Raw genomic sequence first — 24,556 nt, 5'->3', positions numbered from 1 at the left:
TTGTACCATCATGGTGTTCTCGCTGACCAAATTGCAAAGTTTACACATTGAGGCGTGAGCACTAAGTGAATTGAGGGGCTGGGCGTGGTGGAGAATGCTGGCTGGTGGGAGTTGAGTGTCTCAGATTTCACTTTCGAAGAAGGTACATTCCTGATTGCTGTGCGTGAGGCTGGTGCCTGTGTGACTGCCGCCTGCCGGAGAAAGGCGTTGTTGCTGTGGCTGCCAACAGCTGATCGTCTCTTTGATTTTCTTCCCTTCGCCACCACCCTCCCACCTCCACCAACCGCTTTCCCTTAAGGGTCTTCATTCCGTGTCCACAGATGTGGGAACTTTAACACCGGCTGCGAGAACAAAGCACCCGTACACACACGCCGTCTTAAAGCAGCTCCTTCTGTCTTTGCTACTGAGTGCAGCCGCAGCTACGGAACATGTCAGAGCACCGCTTGATGGTGGAGGAACTCAACGAGCTCTTAGCAAATGACAGCGGCTTCTACAGCCTCCCATCCCAGCACTGCAATGAAGTTTACTCCAGGATCTATGTGGGCAACGCGTAAGTGTTACATTTACATGCAGCAGCTGCACCCGTGATGTGTTTGAGTCTCTTTATTAGCGAATCTATTGAACTGATCTTGACAGGATCTCTGATCATACCTAAACACATTTTCTAATGTTGTAAACGTTATTAATAGCTGGTCGGATTTTAGGTTCTTAGAAGAATCCCACCAATTGATTCATACACAAATGTGGCAATGCTTTTTTGCACCAAAGTCAGCACTTTTTTTAAAAAAAGGTACAAATAACCTTTTGTAACTGAATATTTAAGTTTCTGTTCGTGGCTTTAGATGTCCTGGAATTTGTTCCCCCGTGGGTATTGTACAGGGCTGTGCCAGGCGTAATCAGGGACTGGATTTTGTTTTGTGTGAGGCTTCGCCTCCGGCAGGTTGGAAGGTGGTTTCACAGTTCACCCAGGGGCCTAATAATCCAAAGATCCTATTGTCGCATTGGAATGGATCTGCAATTTGTTTTTGTTTTATAACATGCCATTAAGCACAGATTAGTCTGTGCTCAAAGTTTTCAGGCCCTTATTCCAGTGAGTGATGAAATATTATGTTGGGGTCCCAGGTTCATGCCTGGCCAGTCCAGGTTGAGTCATGTTTGGACTCCAGTGTATGCCAGAAAAGAAATCCCATCACAGTGATCTCTTCAGAAAATGTCCAAGTTCCACCTCCTCCAGAGGTGTGTAACCACATCTCTGAACAGATTGATGAGAAAATATCTACATCTGAGATAATCATAGGATTAAGTTCAAATAGTCTACCCATGACATTGATGTTTACATATTTAGTGCCACTTTGGTAAGGTAACAAAGGCTGCAGATCCCACTTTCAGACAGAGGGAAAACTGGCACAAAATATTATTTGATTATTAATTTCATTGTGTCACCTTTGGAAGGTGTCACTTAATTAAAGTCATTGTAAATGCAGATTTATATTGACTGGTGAAATTGTTCCGTAAACACCACTGGACTGTTATAATGTGTTGCACACACAGGCTTCCATGTGCTTTGCTACTGATCTCCGTTTTACATTAGCACTACAATTCTCACAGAAATATAGTGTCACACAGAGGCTAGAGTGCGAGAGGAAGAACCATCCTTGGGTTGACCTTGGGACAGGATGGTGAGGACCTGGCAATAGGGTGTCCAGTATTTGCCTGATAATGGTATGTCAAAAACATAACCTATAGGACAAATCCAAAGACAGCACTAATGCACTGGATTATAGAGTTCGTAGCTGCTTTTTTTTAGAAACGAAACTCAATAATACAGTTCTAGATGTTTTAAGTAGAGGTGTCCTCTCAAAGTAGGAACTGATTAAGTAAGGGTCTTGTCTATATTTTAAAGTGTCATTATTTCTAATGTAGGGAAAAATAACCTACATTTTCTGGTGAGTTAAATAGCTTGTGTTTGTTAGCTAGTTGATTTAGTAGCATAATCCTTTCTGTCCATAAGATAGCTATGACCTTGTCAGTTTTCATTTACAATTAAATTTAAGTTAAATTTGATCGATTCAAACTAATTTTTTATCACAGAATGTTCTGGGAATTTGCATGATTTTAAAAAATAGATATGAACTAATAACATTCAGTCAAAAGGATGGTGAATTGCAAATTAAAATTTTATGGTACAAGTTCTTAAAGGGTTAAATTAGGAGGATTGTTGTGTTACCTTCATTTATTGTCTGTTGAAGTGAAAAGGTTAAGAAGTGATCTAGTTGAAATCTTTAGTATGGTAAAGGCACAATGGTAGAGCAGACAGATTTTCTCTGGAAGGGCAATTTCAGAACAAGAGGGCTTAGTATCATCTGAGCAACGTTATACAGTAATGAAATCAGGGAGCAGTTTTTTTACACAGAGTATATTGGAAATCTGGAATTCTTACCTCCAAAAGACTACAAATGGTGGGTCAGTTGAAATTTTTAAGACTGAAATTAATAGATTTTGTTAAAGTAAGGATATGGAGAAATACAGAACAAAGATGAGTGAATGGGTTTGAGCAATGATTGAGCTGAATAAGGAAACAAACTCGAGGGGTTAAGTGGCATCTCCTTTTCTTATATTGCTAGAATTCTATTTATTTAGCAGGACCCCATGTCGTGCAGAAAGAATTATAGTTATCTCACCTGTTATTGAACCAACTGTAAAAAGAACCTTATCTGCTCATTTTCTACAATCTCTGAGTTCAACCTTATTTCACAAATTAATCCTTTACAATTGTTGGAAGAGAAGCAGCAGATGTTTGAAGGAGTACATTCATACTTCTGTAATTGTTTAATTATAAGTGCTGTCACAGCAATCATTGTTGCTGTAAGAGATGCAAAGACTGCATAATTAATAATTTGTGAAGAAATGAACAAATGAGCAGAGTGTTACTAATATTTGTTAGATTGACCAATTTAATTTTGGATATTGTAAAAGTACAGCAGCTGGCCAACGCAGGAGTGCAGCACAATGAAAGCCAGGCTACATTGGACTCATTGCATTTTAGTACAGTTGTAAGGAGTCACAGTTGATTTACTGTATTGTGCTGTCTGCTAGAGAGTAACAAAGGGGCTCAAAAACATTGATGTCTGCAAATTTTGTTTGCACATTTGTTCGACAATTTTGACACTGAGGACAAGACAGTTTGGATTATATGAAGTAGTCACCATCATGCCAAAACTAGACAGCAACCAGAAGTCCATCAGAAACCATAGCTGATTTATTAGCCTCTGGAAAATGAGGATTTGCCTACCTTTCACTATATTATATTGTCCTTATGTGTTTCTTATTGCACATGTATGAAATGTGTCCGTAATTGGCTAAAGCAGCATTTATTACCATCCCTAAACGCCCAGAGGACAGTTAAGAGACCATTTCTCTCTTATTGAATTTCTTTTTAAAAATAGTTTAAAATTATTATTTAAAATATCAACACACTGTAGAATTCACTGCGTGAGTGCTGCCTTTGGGTTTATTAAAAACATTTTTAGTTAGCCTGTGAACAATGGACACCCTCTGACAATCATAGAACCGTATGATCCTTACAATGCGGAATGAGACCATTGAGTCTGTGCAACTCTCCGAGCAGCATTCCACTTAAACTCAGCTCCTCCACTCCCGCATTTACCGTGGCTTATCCACCTAGCCAGGGAACTCCAGTAAGGCCTGATTAGTGAACCTGAGAAGTTTTTACAACAATAGACAGTGAGCTAGCATTTTGTCTTGATTTTTATGAAACTCAAATTTCACCTAATGCCGTAATGAGATCCAAATCCATATCCACAGAACATTAATCGGGAGTTCTGGATTACTAGTCTAGTGACATTGCCACACCTCCCCTAATGATATTGCGGTATTGTTGTCAGGCAACAACAGGATGAGATCTAAATAGCAAGGCTTGTTTAAAATACTCCAGACTCTGATCAAGTTCTGAAGTAACTACCAAGGCTGATTTGTTTGCCAAAACCTTTAAGAAAAGAATTTTCTATTTCTGTACTGTAAGAAAAGAATTTTGTCAGTAACCATTGGGTTCACTCATGGTACACTTGTTTTCATATTGTGGTGTGAGCTACATGTATTTGTGCGTTAATGAGGCTTACTGACACAGCTATGTGTGTAGTTAAAAGTTGTGGAACAATTGGAACATTTAGTCAAGTAGCAGTAGGAAACACATTTACAGACATGTTGGATCGATACATTTCCAACATGATTAGGTAAGAGAAAAAGGAGTCCTTCGAGTGTGAAGACATAATTAATCAGGAAAATCACCCATTGGCTTTATGCTTCTTGACACCAGACACTGATGTTTTTCAAAATAACATATTTGTCAACTATTTCACCTGTATTATTTTCTCTTTATGTTAAGCCCTACTTCAGACAAAATGAATGCTAGCAACTTGATTCTAACTGATATCAATACATGAGTCCATTTGTTCCTCACATCCTATGAGAAGGTACTTTGTTTTCATTCCATCCCTGTGTCCGGCTGTTGTAGGAGCTCACTGGTTGGGGAATTGGAGGCATGTGTCTCCCACATGATATCCAGCTGTTTCACGGAAGGCAGTTTTAATTCAACAACATATTTGACCATTTCCATATTCATGATTCTGGGGAATCAAACTGCCTCCTCACATTCAGGGAATGACACCCTGCAAAGCTATATCTAGTTGCTTCTGCAAAGGAGGAAAAAAAAGCCAATCAAGAGAAGAAAATGGAGTCACAGTTTCTAACTGCAGGCTTGGTAAAATATTTTTAAAACTGACATCTCATGACTAAAAGTCATTCTACCAAGTCACACTGAGCTGAAAACCTTATACGGGAAGATTGCATCTGAGGCTATTTGAATATTTACAGCCATCCCAGGAGCATGTGGATAAGTTGCAACAGATTTTTCAAGATGATCTAACAATGGTTAGTTATTGCAGAGCTTTATTACAGCAATTTCAGCCTGAATCTGTGAAAATATACCGGTTGTACCGATATCCATATGTTATTTTGTTGCATTTGAAAGCAACCTTGAATTATAGCCAATGCATATGTCTGAAATACTGTATAGTATAAGGTTTGGGACTATGCTGGGACTTGTGTATTTATTTTTAACACTAATGTAGCCCAAACAAAATGTTACATCTGTCAGGAACTTGCAGAGCTAATTATAGAAATCACATCAGTTCAGCTGCCAGTCGGGCAACTTGGCAAACAGTTAGATCATCCGTGGAACTGTTAAACACCCTTACCGTTTTGCTTGTATGGCTCCTTAAGTTTTAAACTTTTCTCAGAAAAGCCTTGAAAATACCCCTTTGAAAGCTCAGAATGAGATCCTACTGTTAATTACTCAGCTGCAGTGAGTTACTCAAATGGGAGGTGATGGCCTGATAGTATTATCACTAGACTGTTAATCCAGAGGTCCTGATATTGTTCTGGGGACCTGGGTTTGAATCCTGCTAATAGCAGATGGTGGAATTTGAATTCAATAAGTATATGGAGTTAGGAGTCTAATGGTGACTGTGCATTGATTGTCAGTTGTCATGAAAATCCCAACAGGTTCACTGATGCAGGGAAGGAGACTGCTGTCCTTACCTGATCTGGGCCTACGTGTGATGCCAGACCCATAGCAATGTGCTTGACTTTTAACTGCCCTCTGGATAATTAGGGAAGGTAAAAGTTGCTGGCCTGACCAGTGACGCCCATATCCTGTGAATGAAGAAAACAAAGCTTGCTTCTCTGCCTTTTGGCTCAGATTGAGTAGAATATCTTATCAGTTCAATATCTGGAAAGTTACACAATATTCCAAGGAGTGGCATTGCACTGTCATATTGATTGCAGTCAGCACCTGATAATTCTATTTCTTCAAAAATAACTTGCGAACAAGTCTTTCATTTCCCGTTGTTTACTTTCTTCCGTAACTTCGTTGTGATTTTGAAAAAAAATCCCAAACTGTCCAGGTGCTTTCTATATGGTAAATCGAGATTTGAGTAAATCATAATGACGTAACGAACACATGAAGATTGCTGTACTCCCGACTCACTCTGGTAGGCCTGTGTTCCCTTGCCTTCTCAGGTTACACTAATGGAGGGGTCACAGTCATTTTCAAGCTTCACAATGGGATTGTGGTGGGAAACGGTGTAGAAAGCACTCTCATAAGGACTTGAAGAGTTTTATTTGGTGTTAAGGAGTAAGCAGTATCAGGCACCACTTTACGTGCAGACACAAATAGCCCAAGATACTCTGAATTGGTATCATAATGCATAGGTGGCAGAATTGCCTAAAAGCAGCAGGGTAAAGCTTGATTGGAGACAGTGGTGTTGTCACTGGATTAATAATCTGTACACCTAGGTTAATGGTTTGAATCCCACCATGGCGGGTAATGAAATTTGAAATTCAGTTTTTAAAATCTGCTAGTCCAATGGCAGCTATGAAACCATTCCCAAATGATGTAAAAATCCCGAGACATTAACAGTATGCAGAGCTGGGCTGAGAAATGGCAGATGGAGTTCAACCTGGATAAATGCGAGGTGATGCATTTTGGAAGGTCGAACTTAAATGCTGAATATAGGATTAAAGGCAGGATTCTCGGCAGTGTCGAGGAACAGTGGGATCTTGGTGTTCAAGTGCATAGCTCCCTCAAAGTTGCCACCCCGGTGGATAAGATTGTTAAGAAAGCATATGGTGTTTTGGCTTTCATTAACAGGGGGATAGAGTTTAAGAGCTGCGAGGTTATGCTGCAGCTCTACAAAACCCTGGTGAGACCACACTTGGAATATTGTGTCCAGTCCTGGTCGCCCTATTATAGGAAAGATGTGGAGGCTTTGGAGAGGGTGCAAAGGAGGTTTACCAGGATGCTTCCTGGACTGGAGGGCTTGTCTTACGAGGAGAGGTTGACTGAGCTCGGACTTTTCTCTCTGGAGAGAAGGAGGAAGAGAGGTGACCTGATTGAGGTGTACGAGGTTATGAGAGGCATGGATAGAATCAGTAGCCAGAGACTTTTCCCCAGGGCAGGATTGACTGCCACGAGGGGTCATAGTTTTAAGGTGTTAGGAAGAAGGTATAGAGGAGACGTCAGAGGGAGGTTCTTCACCCAGAGAGTTGTGAGCGCATGGAATACTTTGCCAGTGGAAGTCGTGGAAGCAGAGTCATAAGTGACATTTAAGCGACTGCTGGACATGCACGTGGACAGAAGTGAATTGAGGGGAATGTAGGTTAGGTTATGTTATTTTTGGATTGGGATTATTCCACGGCACAACATCGTGGGCCGAAGGGCCTGTACTGTGCTGTACTTTGCTGCTGTGCTGCTGTGTTCACTAATGTACTTTAGGAAAGGGAACTCTGCCAATCTCCATGATCCTGTGACTACAGACCACAGTAATATGTTTGACTCTTAACTGCCCTCTGAAATGGCCAAACGTGTTGCTCATTTCAAGGCGAATTAGTCAGAGATGCAGTCCTCACTGTCAGCTCCCACATCACATGAATGAATAAAGGCACACTGTAGGTGCAGACACTCCCAGCCTGGAATTCTTAAGACCATGATTTCGTTGGCTAAGCTTATCATGAAGATCTCTCCTTCTCAACTTCTCCCCTCCCTTGAGGCGTGTTGACCCTGAGGTTAAACCACTACCAGTCATCTCTGTCTAATGCGAGAGGAGCTGTGGGTTCCCCGGGACTATGGCAACTTTACTTACTGTATCAATATGTAGGCAGCAGTGTTGGCTTATCACACAAGATAAAACAATTTAATTGTAAGAACCTGTTAGGGACTTAATAGAAACAAGCCAGCAAAGACTAACTGCCTTGCCAGTGACTTGAAGTTGCTTCTGGGTGATGTTTTTAATTTCTATAGTTGCATAACCAGAGGGGGAAAAACCTATAAAGAGCCTGTCGTACTTGGAAATTAATGCGCTGAATCTACGTTTAGAGGTTTATGAGATGAGTCAGACTAATATGTGTCATTCGCTAGCTTTAGTATTGTTTTCCTTCTGGGTATACTCTACCTGCCTACACACACACACTTCCAGATGAAGAAGGGCTGTTTGGGTGAGCGCCCAAGTGTGAGTCACTGCCTAAAGGAGAGAAAATGATGGAAGTGGGCCATAATCACTTTTCTTTTTTCATTATTGAGAGGTGAAAATAACCTGAATTGCCTGTCGCAGATTAGCAACAAAATGTTTATGTTTGGCCAGCAGGAGTGGTTCAACATATTTTGCTTACCCCTGTGAGTTAGAGAATCCACAATATCAAAGTATCACTGAAACTCTGTGATGAAGGGTGCCAGCTTTGAATGTGTTCAAGTGTTGGATTTGAAGTTTTCCTGTGGGGGATTATTTTCCGAAAATTCGCAAAGTTGCCTGACCTCAGCTGTATTCTCAACCTGTTTAAAAGCATCGTTGCATGTAACCCATCACCCCTGCACTCACTGACCTACATTGACCCGCACAATCGTCACCCCTTTATTCACTAGCGTGAGCATTAATCTTACTTTAAAATTGCATTTACCATTCCCATTTATTTTAATTTTGTTATTATTATTATTATTATTATTATAATAAAATCCCTACAGTATAGAAACAGGCCCTTTGGCCCAACACGTCCATACCGAGTCTCAGAGCATCCCGTCCAGACTCATCCTCTATGAAGGGAGATTTTATACTACAGGCATCTCAATTTCTCATCCTGTCTTAATTATTTTGTACTGAGGCCATAGGGTTAAATGTATTCATGCAAGCTTCACTGCATAATAACCAATAATGTTTCACTCTGTTGGTCCTCTGCCACTCAACCCACCAATGGCCTCTCGTGCAGCATGTCTGTCCTCCTTCACAAACCAGTAGGAAAGCAGAAAGTCTCTACATCACCCCCTTACATGATCTTTGAGTGTCAAATGAACAACCATTTATCCCCATCTCCAATATTTATTGTAGATAACACAATCATAGATTTTTAAAGTAACAAGTAAAGACTAATATTTATATACTACCACTTAGAACAAAGCACTTTAGTCGTTTTTGTAATGTAGGAAACACATACAATACATCCGGAAGGAGGCTATTCAACCCAAAAATGCCTATACCTGCTCTTTGAAAGAGCTGTTTAATTAGTCCCAAACCCTGCTTTTTCCCTATAAATGTGTTTTTCTTTTCCTTTTCATGTTGTTGTCCAATTTTATTTTGAAAGTTGTTGTTAATTCTGCATCACCTCAGAATTCACTGTCCAGATATAGCAACTGAACCAAAATGCGAAAAGCAGATCGGGTAGAAAAACACACTCATCTTGCATTTTAATGAGATAATAGGAACTGCTGATGCTGGAGACTGAGATAACAAGGTGTGGAGCTGGACGATCATAGCAGGCCAGGCAGCATCAGAGGAGCAGGAAAACTGACGTTTCGGGTCAGGACCCTTCTTCAGAAATGGGGGCGGGGAAGTGGGCCCTGAAATAAATAAATAAAACCCTGCAGCCCAATGGTCTCAATGTGGACTTTGCAAGCTTCAAAATCTCCTCATCCCAAGACCAGTTCTCCCCTCATCCCCGCTTCCTTGACCTGTCCATCTGTTCTCCCACTTAACCGCGCTTCCCTCCTCACTGACCAACCTCCATCCTAACTCCCGACCTACACTCACCTGTACTGGCTTCATCCATGCCTCCTTGACCTGTCCGTTTTCTCTCCACCTATCCCTCCTCCCACCTCACTGACCAACCTCCGCCCTCACTTCCTACCTCCTCGCCCCATCGCCCCTTCCTTGACCTGTCCGTCTTTCCTCCCACCAACCCGCCTGTCCCTCCTCACTGACCAACCCTCATCCTAACTCCCTACCTACAATCACCTTTACTGGCTTCATTCCCCTCCACCTCCTTGACCTGTCCATCTTCTCTCCACCTACCTACTCCTCTATTCACCTTCTATCATCACCTCACTTCCTCTCTATTTATAGAGCCCCCTTCCCCGCCCCCATTTCTTATGAGGCTGCTTGGCCTGCTGTGTTCATCCAGCTCCACACCTTGTTATCTTGCATTTTAATGATCCTAGTCTCCTCCAGGCTTCCTTACCTGAAAAATAAATGCCAATTCCTGACTTTCTGAGGTCTGCCCTGGAGTAGATAGCAAACTCTTTTTGACTCTGAAGCTATTCACATGACTGAATGATTTCTGGTCTTTGAAGGATTAAGATTTTGAATCCTTTGTTTTGCAGATTTGTTGCACAAAATCTTATGAGATTAGAGCGTTTGGGGATAACACATGTACTAAACAGTGCAGAAGGCAACTCATTCATGCATGTTAACACCAATGCCGAGTTCTACGCAGGATCTGGAATCGTCTACCATGGAATTAAGGCCAATGACACAGAAGCATTCAATCTCAGTGCCTATTTTGAAGAAGCTGCAGATTTTATTGACACATCATTAGCACAAAAGGATGGTAAGCAGAAAGTATGCAGCAGAAATGTCATCATATCATAACCACTGTTAGTTTTGTTAGTAGGTAATTATGCAGTCTCACCCACAACCCTGCTGTGATATTAAATAATTTATTGTGCCACTCATTGGTTTAAATAAAAAGATTCTGCCAAGCCTTACATGAAGCCAGTTGTCAAGGCCAGAAGGCATTAGGTGGGTACCCACTAAGCCGTAGGGTCCTAAGTAAGAAAGAATAAAATAAATATCTTTATGAATGTTTCGTGGACATTATAGGTTCAAATGATATTATTAAGTTAGGATTATTTCTATCTTGGCAGACATGGCACTAGTGAATGGTACTTTTTGTTTTTGTTGTTTGCTCTCATAAGAAGAATTGTCTATCTGGACTCGATCATAAGTGCCAATAGCAGAGTTCATATTCTCAAAACTGAACTGTACACAGAGAACAAAGGGGACTTCTCTTTGCAAAATAATACCTGAATATTTTGAATTCAGAAGGGTAATTTGGGAAACTGCACAGGAATTTAGCATATAAATATCTTGTACTATTGTCATGACTGCATAATGGTTTGTCCCTACAAAAGGGTATGATTGTGACCTGGTTATGTTAACGTATGCAGAATGGTCACTTAGTTTTGTACTGCTCTGATAATCCAGAGGCTCGAATGATAATACAAAAAAGGTAAATTCAATTTTCATGGTTCCCATTTAGGAATCTCAGCTTTATTTAAGCAAGGTTTGGAAGTAAAAAGCTGGCATCAGTAAAAGTAACCATGAAAGTATCAAATTAATGCGAAAATTCAACAGCTAACTAGTTTTTTTTAAGGAGAGGAAACCTGTTAACGGGACTGTAGTCCCATATCAGTGTGTTTAACCCTCACTTGTTTTGATGCAGCCTGTCAAACCACTTCTGCAAAACAACTCAACAAAGACCTACCGCAAGGTGACTCAGGATGGCCAGTAAATTCTGACCTTGCAAGTGGCACCCAGTTGTTGAGATTTTTTAAAAAAATACTCAAAAGCTGAATAGTTCTTTAGAATGGTGCTATGAATAGTCAAGGACAGAGATCATTCTGCATTTCCCAGCAACCAGATTTAGCAGCAGCAGCAGGTTGGGATTAAAACACATGCTGAACTCTTCAATCAGCAAATATTATTTGGTGCAGGGTACTTGGAAGAACAGAGGAACCAGAATTCCTGTTTAACTGTGCAAAAATAAGTTAGACATTGAGATTGCATTATCTTGGACTAGCGGTTGTGAAAAGTATTCCATCCAGTCGACAATAGGATTGATGAATGCCTAAACTTTTAAAACCTATCAAAATAAAAACAATTATTTTTGGCATGGTACTCAGTGAATGTTTTTCTGGATTTCATGTCACCTACATTAAGATTGAGTCACATCAGTAGCTCAGTGATGCCAATAGACAACTTCTACTTACCTTAAACTTTGAAGCACAAATTATTTTGATACTCAACTAAGCAACTACTCAATTTGAAAGAGGATTATAAACATTAATCTTATGATATGATTGTATACAGTTTAGATGATCTTTTTGCACTGTACCAGCTATAAATCTTTTCCACATTAAAGAGAGGCATTTGTCTGTAGTCTGGTAGGCTCAACCATCTTCAATGACCTTCCGTCCATCATGAGGTCAGATGTCGGGAGGTTCACTAATAATTGCACAATGTTCAGCACAGCTTCTAACAGCTCTGCCACTGAAGCAGCCCCGGAATCTGTTCAGCTAAACCTGGATAACATCCAGAAATGGAGTCAAACAGCCCAGAAACAGACCCTTCAGCCCACCAGTCCATGCTGAACATAATCCCAAACTAAACTAGTTCCACCTGTTTGTTCCTGGTCCATATTCCTCCAAACATCTGCTATCATGCATTTACCTAAGTATCTTTCAAACTCTGTAAACATGTCCGCATCCGCTACTTCCTCAGAAATTGCATTCCACACATGAACCTCGCTATGTGTGCAAATTTTGTCCCTCATTCTTTTTTTAAAATCTCTCTCCTCTCACCTTAAAAATATATCCCTTAGGCTTGAAATACCCCATTCTAGGGAAAAGACACACACCATTAGCCCTAGTTTATCAGGTCACCCCTCAACTTCCCATGCTCCAGTGTAAAAAGTCCCAGCCTGTCCTGCCTTTCTTTATAACTTAAACCTTCCATATCCAGCAACATCCTGGTAAATCTCTTCTGAACTCTCTCCAGCTTGATAATATCCATCCTATAACTGGGCGACCAGAACTGGACACAGTATTCCAGAAGAGGCCTCACTAATGTCCTGTCCAACATGACTTCCCAACTCCTAGACTCAAAGGGCTGAGCAATGAAGGCAAATATGCTAAATGCCCTCTTAACCACCCTGTCAATACGTGATGCAAACTTCAAAGAATTATTTATATGAACTCCTAGGTCTCTCTATTCTACAACACCAACCAAGACCGTACCATCAATTGTATAAGTCGTGCCCCTGTCAGTTGTACCAAAATGCAATACCTGGCACGTATCCAAGTTAAACTCCATCTGCTAACTTTCAGCTCATTGACCCATTTGATCAAGATCCCTTTGTAATCTTAGAAAACGTTCTTCACCACCTACTATAGCACTAATTTTGGTGTTGTCCGCAAACTTACTGACCATGCCTTTCATATTCTCATCCAAGGCATTTATATAAATGACAGACAGAAGAGGATCCAGCACTGACCCCTGTTGAACACCGCTGGTGACAGGCCTCCAGCAAGAAATGCAACCATTTACCACCATTCTCTGTCTCCTGCTGTTAAGCCAATTTTGTATCCAATTGGCAAGCTCACCCTGAATCCTATGTGACCTAACTTTATTAATTCGTCTACTATGCAGAACATTGTCAAAGGCTTTACTAAAGTCCAAGTTAGCAACGTCTATTCCTCTGCCCTCATCAATCTCTTTGGTAGCTTCCTCAAAAAAGTTTTACCTCTCACAACATGTTGACTATCCTTACTCAATTTTTGCCTCTCTGAATGTTTATAAATCCTATCTTTTAGAATCACCTCTAAGTACTTACCCAAGCTGAATTCAGACTTACAGGTCTGTAGTTCCCCAGTTTCTCCTTACAATCCTTCTTAAACAAAGGCACATTAGCCACCCTCTGGTCATCACCTATATTTATAGATGATGCAAATATTTCTGCAAGTGGCCATGCAGTTTCCTCCCTTACTTCCCACAGTGTTCTTGTGCTCATTAGTGGCAACTGACATTGTTTGGCATCTGCATGGCACAAATGACTGTCTCTAACAGGAAAGAATCGAACCATCATCCCATGACATTCAATGGTATTACGGCTGTATCACACATTATTGATATCCTGGGGCTTACCATTGAATTGAAATTGAACTGAACCATAGTCATATAAAGACTGTGGCCAAAAGAGCAGATCAGAGGTTAGGAATCCTGTGGAAAATAATGCATCTTCAGTCTCCCCACTACCTTTCCATCATATATAAGGCACAATTCAGGAGTGTAATGGAATAATCCTCACTTGCCTGAGTGGGTACCGCTCCAACAACACTCAAGCAGCTTGACTTAATCCAGGACAAAGTAGCTCTCTTTTTGGAATTCCAGTTGCCACTTCCAGCATTCCTTCCCTTCATTGTCTACATATAGTGATAACAGCATATACCGTATACGCCATGTACCAGAGCAACTCGCTAAGCCTGCTTTGGTAACATCTTCCAAAGACACAGTCTCCATTACCTTGAAAAACAAGGACAGCTAATGCATAGAACCATAGAACCATCTGCAAGTTCCCTCCCAAACCACACACCATCCTGAATTGGAACTGTATTGCTGGGTCAAATTTGTGTAGCTCCCTAACAGTGCTGCAACAACACTGGAGCAATTCAAGAAGGCAGCTCACCATCACCTTCTCCAGAGAAATTTGGGATGGGCAGTCATACCATTATGTAAGAAATAACAAGAAAAAGGATCAAAGTAATTTTAGTTTCTATCTTTCAAAAGCTCAACTTTCTCCCACACACAGAATCTGTTACCATTTGGCATAAAGGTATTTGTTACAACCCCCACAAACAGTTCACCACAAACAATAAGGAACTAAATACAAGATTTTCTTGAGTGAAAGTCAGAGCATTTTAATTCTAGGCTAATCCCATGAAAAAGAAATCAAAGATGTGATATCAAACTCTCACACACATGAACAAAGTTTGCAAAGTTAAAATGAGAAGAGTGTCCAGTGCAACAATGTAGAGAAACAAATTGGGAGTATTTTTAATGTGTGAAGTTTTGATTATCGGGTTAGTTAGGGACATCCTGGATTGAGGACAGCCACAAATATTGCCAACTTCTTAGAGTTCTCAGTGTTCAGACATTACTCCAATTCATTTTGTCACTAGGATTTGTCTTTCCTGAGAGAGAGAGAGCCTCCTCTTTTTTTTTCCCAAATTCAAAACCATCTCTTGGCCCTGCAGTTCCTTGAAATCTACTTCACTTGTGTATTCTAGATTCAGAGTTCAATATCTCTAAGTTGGCCAATTGTAGGTCTTTTTTTTCTATTTCCAAGATGCCTGCTTCTCATGATTATGAAAAATCTAACAGGAGATTCAAGTCGCTTCACACTTTCCTGGTTTCCGTCACTTTGATAAGAATTTTGATTTTAGTTTTGACTGGTTCTCGTTTATTGATGATTTCATGAAGCTTAATTCAATCTGTGGTCAGATGTTTACTGTAGCCATGCTTAAGTACCTTTTCCCCACCTTTTGAGATTATTTCAGAACACAAAAGCCCCAAGAATAAATTCAGATGATGGAATTTGAAAATCCTTTGTCTACATTTTATCACTATTGTAACATATTAAATAAAACAATTGCTGTGATAGCGTGGTGGTGCTGTAATGAAAATATTTTGTGCAATGATGTGGCAACATGCAAATGTTCTGCATAGTTTCACTCTCAAATTTGCGTGTGATACATAGTGCACAGTAGAAATAATTGGGTAATAGGACACGAAGATCATAAATCTTAGGTCACCAGCAATTTATAATAAATACTAAGTTATTAGAAAATAATGGAGATTGATGTTAGCTGTTTAATTCTGAACCAAAACCTTGTGATGACCCACACAATCTGATGTGGCATTAGTTAAGCATTTCCTGCAGATAAAAATCGGAGGTCAATAATTTCTGAAAAGTTGGAAGTGTAACATGAGAAGCCAATCTCCTTCATCTTTGTCAGTACTGAATTTAATTGTTCTCAAGGACATTTGACATTATCCATGATTTATGTACAAATAATGATTGGAAAAGGTATAGATCGATGATAATTCAGAAACTAGAGAAGACGAATTATTAAGATGCAATCAAGAAGCTTTGCTGACATATTAGCCCTTAATGCTGCAACATGGTCTCAAAATTCTGCTATATGTTTATTAGTGGAGATAAAATGCTCTCTCTGTTCCACTACCTTGTTGATATGTTTATGAATAATGACCTTAAAACTTTAGAGCCAGATAGGATTTTCATTAATGGTAGCAAGGTATCCTCAAGCCTTAGTTTAACAGGCCTATTCTGAGAAAGCCAGTTTGTAAACACCCAATATGTTACCCAATATAAGTTTAATTTTCTAGGACAGAGATGCTAGGGAAGCTCAGCAGGTCGAGCAGCATTTATGAAGAGAAAGCAGAGTTAAGTTCTGAATTGAGAAACTTTCTCTTTCTCTGCTTTCTCTTCACAGATGCTGCCAGAGCTGCTGAGTTTCTTCAGCAATTTCTGTTTTGATTCAGAACTTCAGCTTCTGCAGTTCTTTGTTTTGTGTTGATTTTCCAGGACCCTTTTTCAATCCTCTGCATCACAGCTGGTGCTGTGGTTTTGAAAGTAGAATAGAAAATAGACCGGTAGAGTACATGTTTTGCACTTTGAAATTAATTGATTAAAAGATGCACAGTTTGGTTTTCTATCTTACCTTCTGCTGCAGAAGTTCTGGTTTGCTAACTTACAGCTTCTCATTTGTTGCTAAATGTCCAGTTCACACCACAAAACGACAGGATAGGCACACACATAATCACTAATGTGAAGTAGCACCTACATTATACATTCAATATTTTATATACATTAGTGCTGTATTCTATCTAGTACAAATATGCCCATGTGCTTCCAAACAAGATCCATAAACTAATGCACCAAAAATGTTCTTCAGAACTCACAACCTATTTGTTAATGATTATAAATCCCCTCTGAATAGATTTAGATGCTTGTGCTCTTGGTTGTGATGGACTCATTGCCAATGCTGAACGACAAATCTTAAAAATGAATGTGTCTTCAATGACCCTGGTCTTAATCGGGCCTGATCGGTTTGAGAAATAATTTATGTTCATGTATTATATGTCAAATTATCAATGTTAAATCTTTAAAATGGTTTTGGAGCAGAAAGTAGACTGAAGTTACTGTTTTTACTGGATCACAATATGAAAAGGTGGCTTAAAAACATTGTACATCTTATGGTCTGACATCTATATTCTAATATCTCCTCAAGAGTACCTTTAAAATCCTGGTGCATCTTACTGCCTGGAGTATCTTGTGGTCAGGCAATGTGGTATTTCCCCATTTACTTCATGTACTTGCTGCAGCTCCAGGAAAGTTACACAAAAGTAAGGTTGCTGATAAATCCAGGGACTACCACTCCTGCCTAAAACTGCTACCTCCTGATACACGGCTCTCGGAAGAAATGCTAAGACTTGGACTATATTGAAACCAACATTGAACTGTCAATCCATGAAGATCTTTCAGAACCTGTCAAATATGTGATTGAAACCACACAAATCTGTCCGAAATTCTGTGAATGCTTCGAGTAATTTTAAGTTTTGACAGAAAGGTCAAATGACACAATCTCTAGACTGTCCCGATATCTACCACAAAGACCTAGTGAGTGATACAATGGTACAGCCTTCAGGATTTGACTTTCCGCTAACAGGGTCATTGTCCCCCATTTAAAGGTTATTACACTTCCATCACAAATGAAATTTCACGGACTGCTCAGCTTGTATCTTCGGCCACCCAGATCATGCTGTTCAATGCATGGTGAGTGAATGTGGCCTCCAAAAATTTCTATCTGATTCGTAACAATCGCCCAACAATGCACGGTGCAGTGACTTGCTTGCCAACAAGGACCTAGATTTGAGCATGAAAACATGAACCTTATGAAAGGTTGAAGAAAGCAGGGGCATAAAGTTTTAGACAAAAAGCCACCCTTTCTTTATGCAGATCTAATACGAGCAGGATTCCAAAACACAGAAAACTCTGAATTTGGAAAGCTTAGGCCAAATGCAGGATAGGCTGATCCCAACTCACCTGACACACCGGGGATCCAAATCAAGTTTTTCTTCATATTTTGATTGTTTTGGTTGAGGCTGTGTCACGGTCAGTAGGTTTGTACTATGTGGCGCAGACATTGGCTGAGACAAGACTGTGTTCATCCAGCTCCACACTTTGTTATCTTACAAAGGAAAGCCTGTTTAGTTATTTCCAAGCCTTTTGAGAAGTGTTGTTTCATAGTGAGCATGTTTGTTGACATTATCTCTAGACCTCTTTCTTGGTCCCATGATATTGTCCTAGTAATCCTCTAATTTGGTAAACCATTTTAAGGTTAGGATTATGAAAGGCCATTTGCTGAGATAATTTTTGACTGCCTCCAAATGAATGATATTTTTGGGCCTTAAATAACATGCATGTCCTAGCGAGTTTTGAGAAGATTTGTAGCTCAGGTTGAGGTTCTGGATGTGAGTTTGCTCACTGAGCTGGAAGGTTAGTTTTCAGATGTTTTGTCACCATTCTAGGTAACATCATCAGTGAGCCTCCGACGAAGCTTCATCGGAGGCTCAGTGATGATGTTACCTAGAATGGTGACGAAACGTCTGAAAACTAACCTTCCAGCTCAGCGAGCAAGCTCACATCCAGAACATGCATGTCCTCCATAGGTTCTTGATAATGGAAGAAATGACATGCCAAGTTGCTGACAAGTGAATAAATATAATAATGCTCGTCACAACCAGTTTTGATAGAAACTCAAGACTATTATCCCTTAATGGCTGTCAAGAAATTGCCCTGCTGAGTGTTTTGAGCTATCTTCTGCGAACTTGTACAAAGATCCTGCTTGTTTCATTAAATTCCTTGCTGTTCTTTTGAGGAGGTTTGGTTCAGTGAAGATTATTGTACCAGCTGTGTCCTTCAGTTGCACTTCAGAGCCCAGCTTGTTGATTCACAGTTCAGTAACATGGCCAATGGAGCAAGATCCTGTACTAATTAACAATATTGTCCTACTGAACAAAATATCTGAATAATTCAAGCTATCCTCCAAGCCCACTAGAAAATTCCTGACACTTTTGGCATTAACCCAAGTATCTGTATGTATCTTATTGCATTTTCTTGTAAAAACATGGATCATTTCCACCTCCATAACATGGCTCAACTCCACCTGACCTCAGCTTAGCCACTGCTGAAACCTTCATCATTGCCTGTACTATTTCTAATCTAAATAATTCTAATACATTCTAGGCCTGACTCCGTCATGCAACCCTCCAAAAAAACCTAAGGCCATTCAAAAATTACTGTCCGTGTCATTACTTAGATCAAATCTTGTTCACTCATCAGCTCTACGCTCGCTGACCTCCACTGGTGCACAGTCAAGTGGAGCCTTGATTTTAAAAATCTTATCCCTGATTTCAAGTTCCTTTGTGGTTTCATCCCTGTTCTTTCTGTGTAATCTCCTCTAGCGTCAAACTCCCCTACACCTACTCATATAATTTTGAGCATTCCTGATTTTAATCACTTCACTGTTTGTGACTTAGTTGCCCAGACCCTAAAAGCTGAGGAGTTCTCTCCCTAAACTTCTCCATCTCTTTACTTACCTTTCCTGATTCAAGACACTGATTAAAATTTATCTCTTTGTTCAAGCTTTCGGTCATCTGCCCTCATATCAATATCTGTGCTTGAGTGACAGTTCTGCTTCTGCTTTATGATGTTCCTGTGAAAGCCCTTGGAAGATTCGCAATGCTAAACGTGCTATATGCATATAAGTTATTACACTCCTTTGGAGCAGGTGACACTTGAAGCCGGGCCTCCTGTCTCAAGACACTCCCACTGCACCACAGAGTCGGATTGATCAGAAAAGTTTTAAACTAACACGAGTAATAATGAAATACTCCACAAGAACTGATTTGTTTTATGCAGCTGTAGATGGATAGTAACGCAGGAAAATTAAAACATTGGAAAAACTGTTTACACATTCTACTGTTCAATTTACTTGGCTGTCCAGGAGATTAATTGAGGCAAGAAGTTGTTTGAGTTATTTCATTTGTAGGGCAATCAGGTTTGATTCTGTGCTGCTCTGCTTCCCCAGGACGAGTTTTGGTGCATTGCCGGGAGGGATACAGCCGATCGCCTACTCTAGTTATCGCTTACCTCATGCTCCAACACAAGATGGATGTCAAGACAGCCCTTTTAACCGTGCGCCAGAAAAGAGAGATTGGCCCAAATGATGGATTTCTGCGACAACTTTGTCAATTAAATGAAAAACTGGTCAAGGAGGGTAAAATTAAATCTTAAAACAACCATTTTGCAAGTAGCCAGTGCCTGGTGTGAATTTACAGAGGTTTTATTGTACCAAATGTTGTCTGTTGATTTTAGGGCTAGGACAAAGTTTCAATATTTCAATTCTTTCTTCGGGGGATTGGCTTTCTTTGAAGGAATATTTTTCATGCGTTTATATAAAGCCATAGTTTCAGCATCTCAAAGATTTATTTTAAACTCATCTCACTATTACCAATTTTATTGAACCTTTAAAATCTGATGGATGCACATTGTGGGGTAGAACTTCACCAACATTCTGGTATTGTTCATACACCTGAACCTGGAGGCCTGGGTTCAAGTCCCACCTACTCCAGAGTTGTGTAATAACATCTCTGAACAGGTTGGTGAAGGATATTCTTAGGCCCTCTTGTGGCACAGTGATAGTGTCTCTACCTATGGACCAGGAGGCTTGTGTTCAAGTCCCACATGTTCCAGAGGTGAGTACTGACATCTCTGAACAGATTGATTTTAAAAAAAAAAGATAAAATAAAACTTAAAAGTGAGAATGTAAACAAAGCAGATTGGTAGAAATAATGCACAAAAATATCGAAGTGCTTAGTGTCCGTACTGACACATTTTACCTCTACTGATGGTAATGGCAGTGGTTACTAACTGCGTGCAGTTTACCTGCACATTGGGTCTGTAGCATGAGGTATTTGAAGCGCTTGTTATCCCATTTTGGAAAAAAATATCAACACCGTACATTGAGTCACCATCAGAATTGTAGGTTTCTTTACCTGATTCAAAGCTGGACCTTTCTCCCAGTTTGAATCGATGAAAATCAAACCCATAATTTATTTCTAAAGCTGACAGCCAGTAGATGGTTGTGATTGCCTGTTGGCTCCTCCACGGAAATAAAGTCAGAGCATCATCAGCACTTTTCCCGTAACTGTTCGATGTTTTCTCACAACCCGTGTAAATCCTTTATAGCTTGCTGGCAGGTTTGATTTCCTTGAGCTGAAAATGATTGGCCACCATAATTTTGTATAACCTTGTTAACCAGTCAGGAGTTGTTATAATTTATCTGTTGTGACATATTTCTCTTGTGCTTGGTTTGCTTTGCAGCTCCTATTCTGACAGTTTGAAAGATACGGCGCTTAAAATGTCTTAAGTCAGCAAATATACTGGTTGGAATCTGTCCCCTTTCTAATTACAGCAAAACACATGACTTATTTTAAAAAGAACAGGGCTCAGTGTGCATCTTTTTCAGCTTTAGCAAGTTTTGTTTTCATCCAAAAGAATGGGGGAGGTGGGGGAAGGAGAAAAGAGGACTGAAGAGTCCCCTGAAGAAAATTGAAAAATAGCTTTGGTCCTTGCTTGACTTAACTAATTTTGAGTTTGCAAGATGTTGTGATTGTTCTTATTTCTGGAAGGGGTGTGTCATTAGGACTGTAGCAATAAGACACTTGTCAAAGTGACAACTGTTCAGATATTTTATGAAACCAGCTGTGCTTTTAGCTACCAATGGACAAAACAGAAATCACCTTAAGGTGATAACTTATGGGTGCAATGGGCATTTCTTCATCCAGATCTTATGCTGAAATGTTCAGTGATTTTGATCACTAGTTATAACAAGTCAAGAGTCTCAAATACCAGGAAGGATTCCCTGTCTAGAACAATTTAACTATTCTGATATTAAGTGGAAGTTAGCCTTTCTGCTCAGAGGCTGAGGAGGGAATTAATGAGCAAGTTTCTCCATTACCAGTGCTGCCTTATGACTCATGTGGAAAGGTGTCCAAGTTTATGTAAGTATAGAATCAGACTCAATTATGATGAAATCTTTGGCCAATTAAGCTGCTTTTTCTCTTTACCCAAGTGCTTACAAATGAAGAATAATTACTTGCACCAAATGCACCAAAATCCATGGGACAGTATCCCAGCGTGGCTACCTTCAAGAGGGAAAGGGCGAATAATTTGGATGGGGCAGGGACAGGGCCAACTGAGAGTTGAGCCAATTTATTCTACCTCTGGTTTTGATTGATATGGCTTCCAGGCTGTAATTTAAACACATCGTACTCACAGGACTCTTAACTGGCACTTGCAGCTCTTCTCTTGTAGCTATGAAAAGCTGAATATAGTGAAAACATGACAAACGTTGGTTGGGCATCTATTTGTGACTTGCAGAGGTCTCACCTGTGACAGCATATGTCCCCGTAGACATCAGCCAGCAAAAGTAAGATGAATGCTCCTCCATTTTTGAGTAGAATGCAAACTGCCTTTACGCATACAGGAATGGTAGAAAGATTTATGACTGAAGCTAATCATACGTGATGAATTAATAGTTTAGTATTTGGCCCATGAAAGGCTTGAAAAGATTTATAACGGGCTTAATGTAGGTGCGTAAAGTGTGTATAATTTGAAAAGTGGACTTACCGTAATGTACACAGAGAAAATACCTTAAACAACAATGTGTATCTAGTCTATATGAGCTTCAAATGCTTTCTGTTAATGTTAAATATTAATCTTATAATGTAACCTCTGTGCTCCACAATAGTGAAAGGGAAACCCCTGCCCTTTTTAGGTGAATGAAGGAGAATGTTGAGAATCTTTTCTGGACCGTCAAACTCCCTGCTCCCACAAATGGTACAACAACACCGAGTACCTAAAGACAGATACATTTTTAAAATCTAAAAGAAGAAATTATATTTTCTTCAAAAAGGAAAAGAGACATAAGCAAAGAGAACATTAGCCAGCAGTTCAATCAGATGATGGCTTGCCAAAACTTTCTCTGACAGTTAGCATGGAGGTAATGGAGTTTTCACTGAAACTAGTTTCATATTCTAGGAGTTGCGCTGGGGATATGGGGGTGGGGGTGGGGGTGGGCGGATGGTGTGCGAAAATGGTCTATATTAGTTGTGCAAAATGAGCTCATAGTGAATTGGCAGCAGACTTCTTACTATGCTAATTTGGAAAGTATTGACGAGATTTTGAATTACAAATTAAGTAACAGTGAGACTGGAAAATAGGTCTCCAAGAACACTTTGAAATCTCATTTTCAAAATTAGGGCGTGTGGTGAAAAATGAGCTGCCCGTTTATTGTTAGATGGTTTCTGTTGATGGTATAAATCAGTCTCATTCCGAGTTTTATTTTAATATTTGAATTTAAATGGCAGTAATGCATGAGGTGTGTGCATTTTCTTTTAGAGGACAATGCGTTTAAATTTGGATTTTCCTTTTATTGATTTGAAAACTGAGACAGGATAAAAATTTGATATATATGTAACAGTATTTTCAACATTGCCATGCCTTTCCCATTTTTTTGAGAAGTGGGATACAATAGAAATAAGTACATTTAGAGCAGTGTTCAGGTGATTGCATTGCCTGATTGAGCTACCAAATTCCAGTGTTCCCTGTCACTCTAACCAACAGACTCAAGAGCCTTCCTTGAATAGTGAAGCTTTTTAATCTGATTCCACTTTTCAAATATTGTGATCACTTATTTAGAAATTAGCTTGGAAACCCTGTGAGAGACAGTGTTTGGAATAGCTACACTGCTACAGTTGGGAGAATCACAAGCTGGGATCAGCAGGTTACCCAGATGGTTTCAAGAAAAGCAAAGTGTTTTGTAGATTCTTTTTAGTCAACCTTTTCAAACATATTATGTATGCCACACCTCTGGAGCAGTGAGGACTTCAACCTGACTAACCATAAGATCCCTTAATTTGTTTAATGTTTTATGTCCTGACTGACCAACACAAACTAAATGTCCTTTCGGCTTTTTACTTTTGTTCTCTCCCTCTGTCTCTATTTGTAGTTATTTTAATTAAGCTGTTTGGACATGTTTTTGAAACACCTCTGGGGAAGGTGGGACTTGAACATGGATCTTAGGGACACTACCACAGCACCACAAGATGTTTTTTGTAGCCTTGTTATGCTTGCCGTATTACTGTTTGCTGCAACCTACGTTTTCCTGAAACCATGGAAAGCATATACAGATTGGCATGAAGGGTCTTGTTGTTTTAACTTTGGTGAATTTTCTGATTTAGTTTGTTAAGATCTAATGTAACTCATATTTCTACCTTGTAAATCAATATCGTGTACAAGGCATGTTTTTCACCAGCATTGTGATATCAAGCTAATAGAAGTTCAGTCCTGGCTCAGTTCAAAATTTAATTAATATAATTGATAAGTTATAAAATGGGCTTGCCAAATACAAATGTAAGGTACACTTTTTAGTGGTAATCTATAGACAGCACTTCCGTGTACTCTGAAGTAATTTAAAGTTTGAATTAACTAATTTTATTTCAAGTCCATGTAAATATGCATAAACATTTTCTATTGTAATGCTCTGTACTTGAATCAATTATATATTTAAAATGTTCTTTATTTTACAAGCCAACACAGGCCCTACAAAGATGCTTTCTATTGTAGAAATGCAGGCTTATAACTCAGGAAATTTTTCCTATCCTTAGAGTTATGCATTGTCATCTCAAAGATATTATTCTTATTATTGTGAAATAGACATTAGAGC

The 24,556-nt window shown here is 39.6% G+C and overlaps 1 protein-coding gene across 1 annotated transcript; it reads left to right on the top strand.

The window, feature by feature from the left end:
• Positions 1-167: 167 nt before the first annotated feature.
• dusp3a (dual specificity phosphatase 3a) lies at positions 168-22,885 on the top strand. Its single transcript, XM_048560680.2, has 3 exons — positions 168-550; positions 10,226-10,452; positions 19,856-22,885. The coding sequence occupies exons 1-3, from the start codon at positions 429-431 to the stop codon at positions 20,059-20,061; spliced, it is 555 nt and encodes a 184-aa protein (XP_048416637.1). The 5' UTR covers positions 168-428; the 3' UTR covers positions 20,062-22,885.
• Positions 22,886-24,556: the final 1,671 nt, after the last annotated feature.

Source organism: Stegostoma tigrinum, chromosome 31, assembly GCF_030684315.1.
Source record: "Stegostoma tigrinum isolate sSteTig4 chromosome 31, sSteTig4.hap1, whole genome shotgun sequence".
NCBI classification, from domain to species: domain Eukaryota; kingdom Metazoa; phylum Chordata; class Chondrichthyes; order Orectolobiformes; family Stegostomatidae; genus Stegostoma; species Stegostoma tigrinum.
This window is presented reverse-complemented; position numbering and strand designations above follow the sequence as displayed.

Coding starts and splice junctions, on each gene's coding strand:
- dusp3a (XM_048560680.2), top strand. CDS start 429: ATGTCAGAGCACCGCTTGATGGTGGAGGAACTCAACGAGCTCTTAGCA. Junction 551..10,225: donor AGGATCTATGTGGGCAACGC/GTAAGTGTTACA, acceptor TTTGTTTTGCAG/ATTTGTTGCACAAAATCTTA. Junction 10,453..19,855: donor ATCATTAGCACAAAAGGATG/GTAAGCAGAAAG, acceptor CTGCTTCCCCAG/GACGAGTTTTGGTGCATTGC.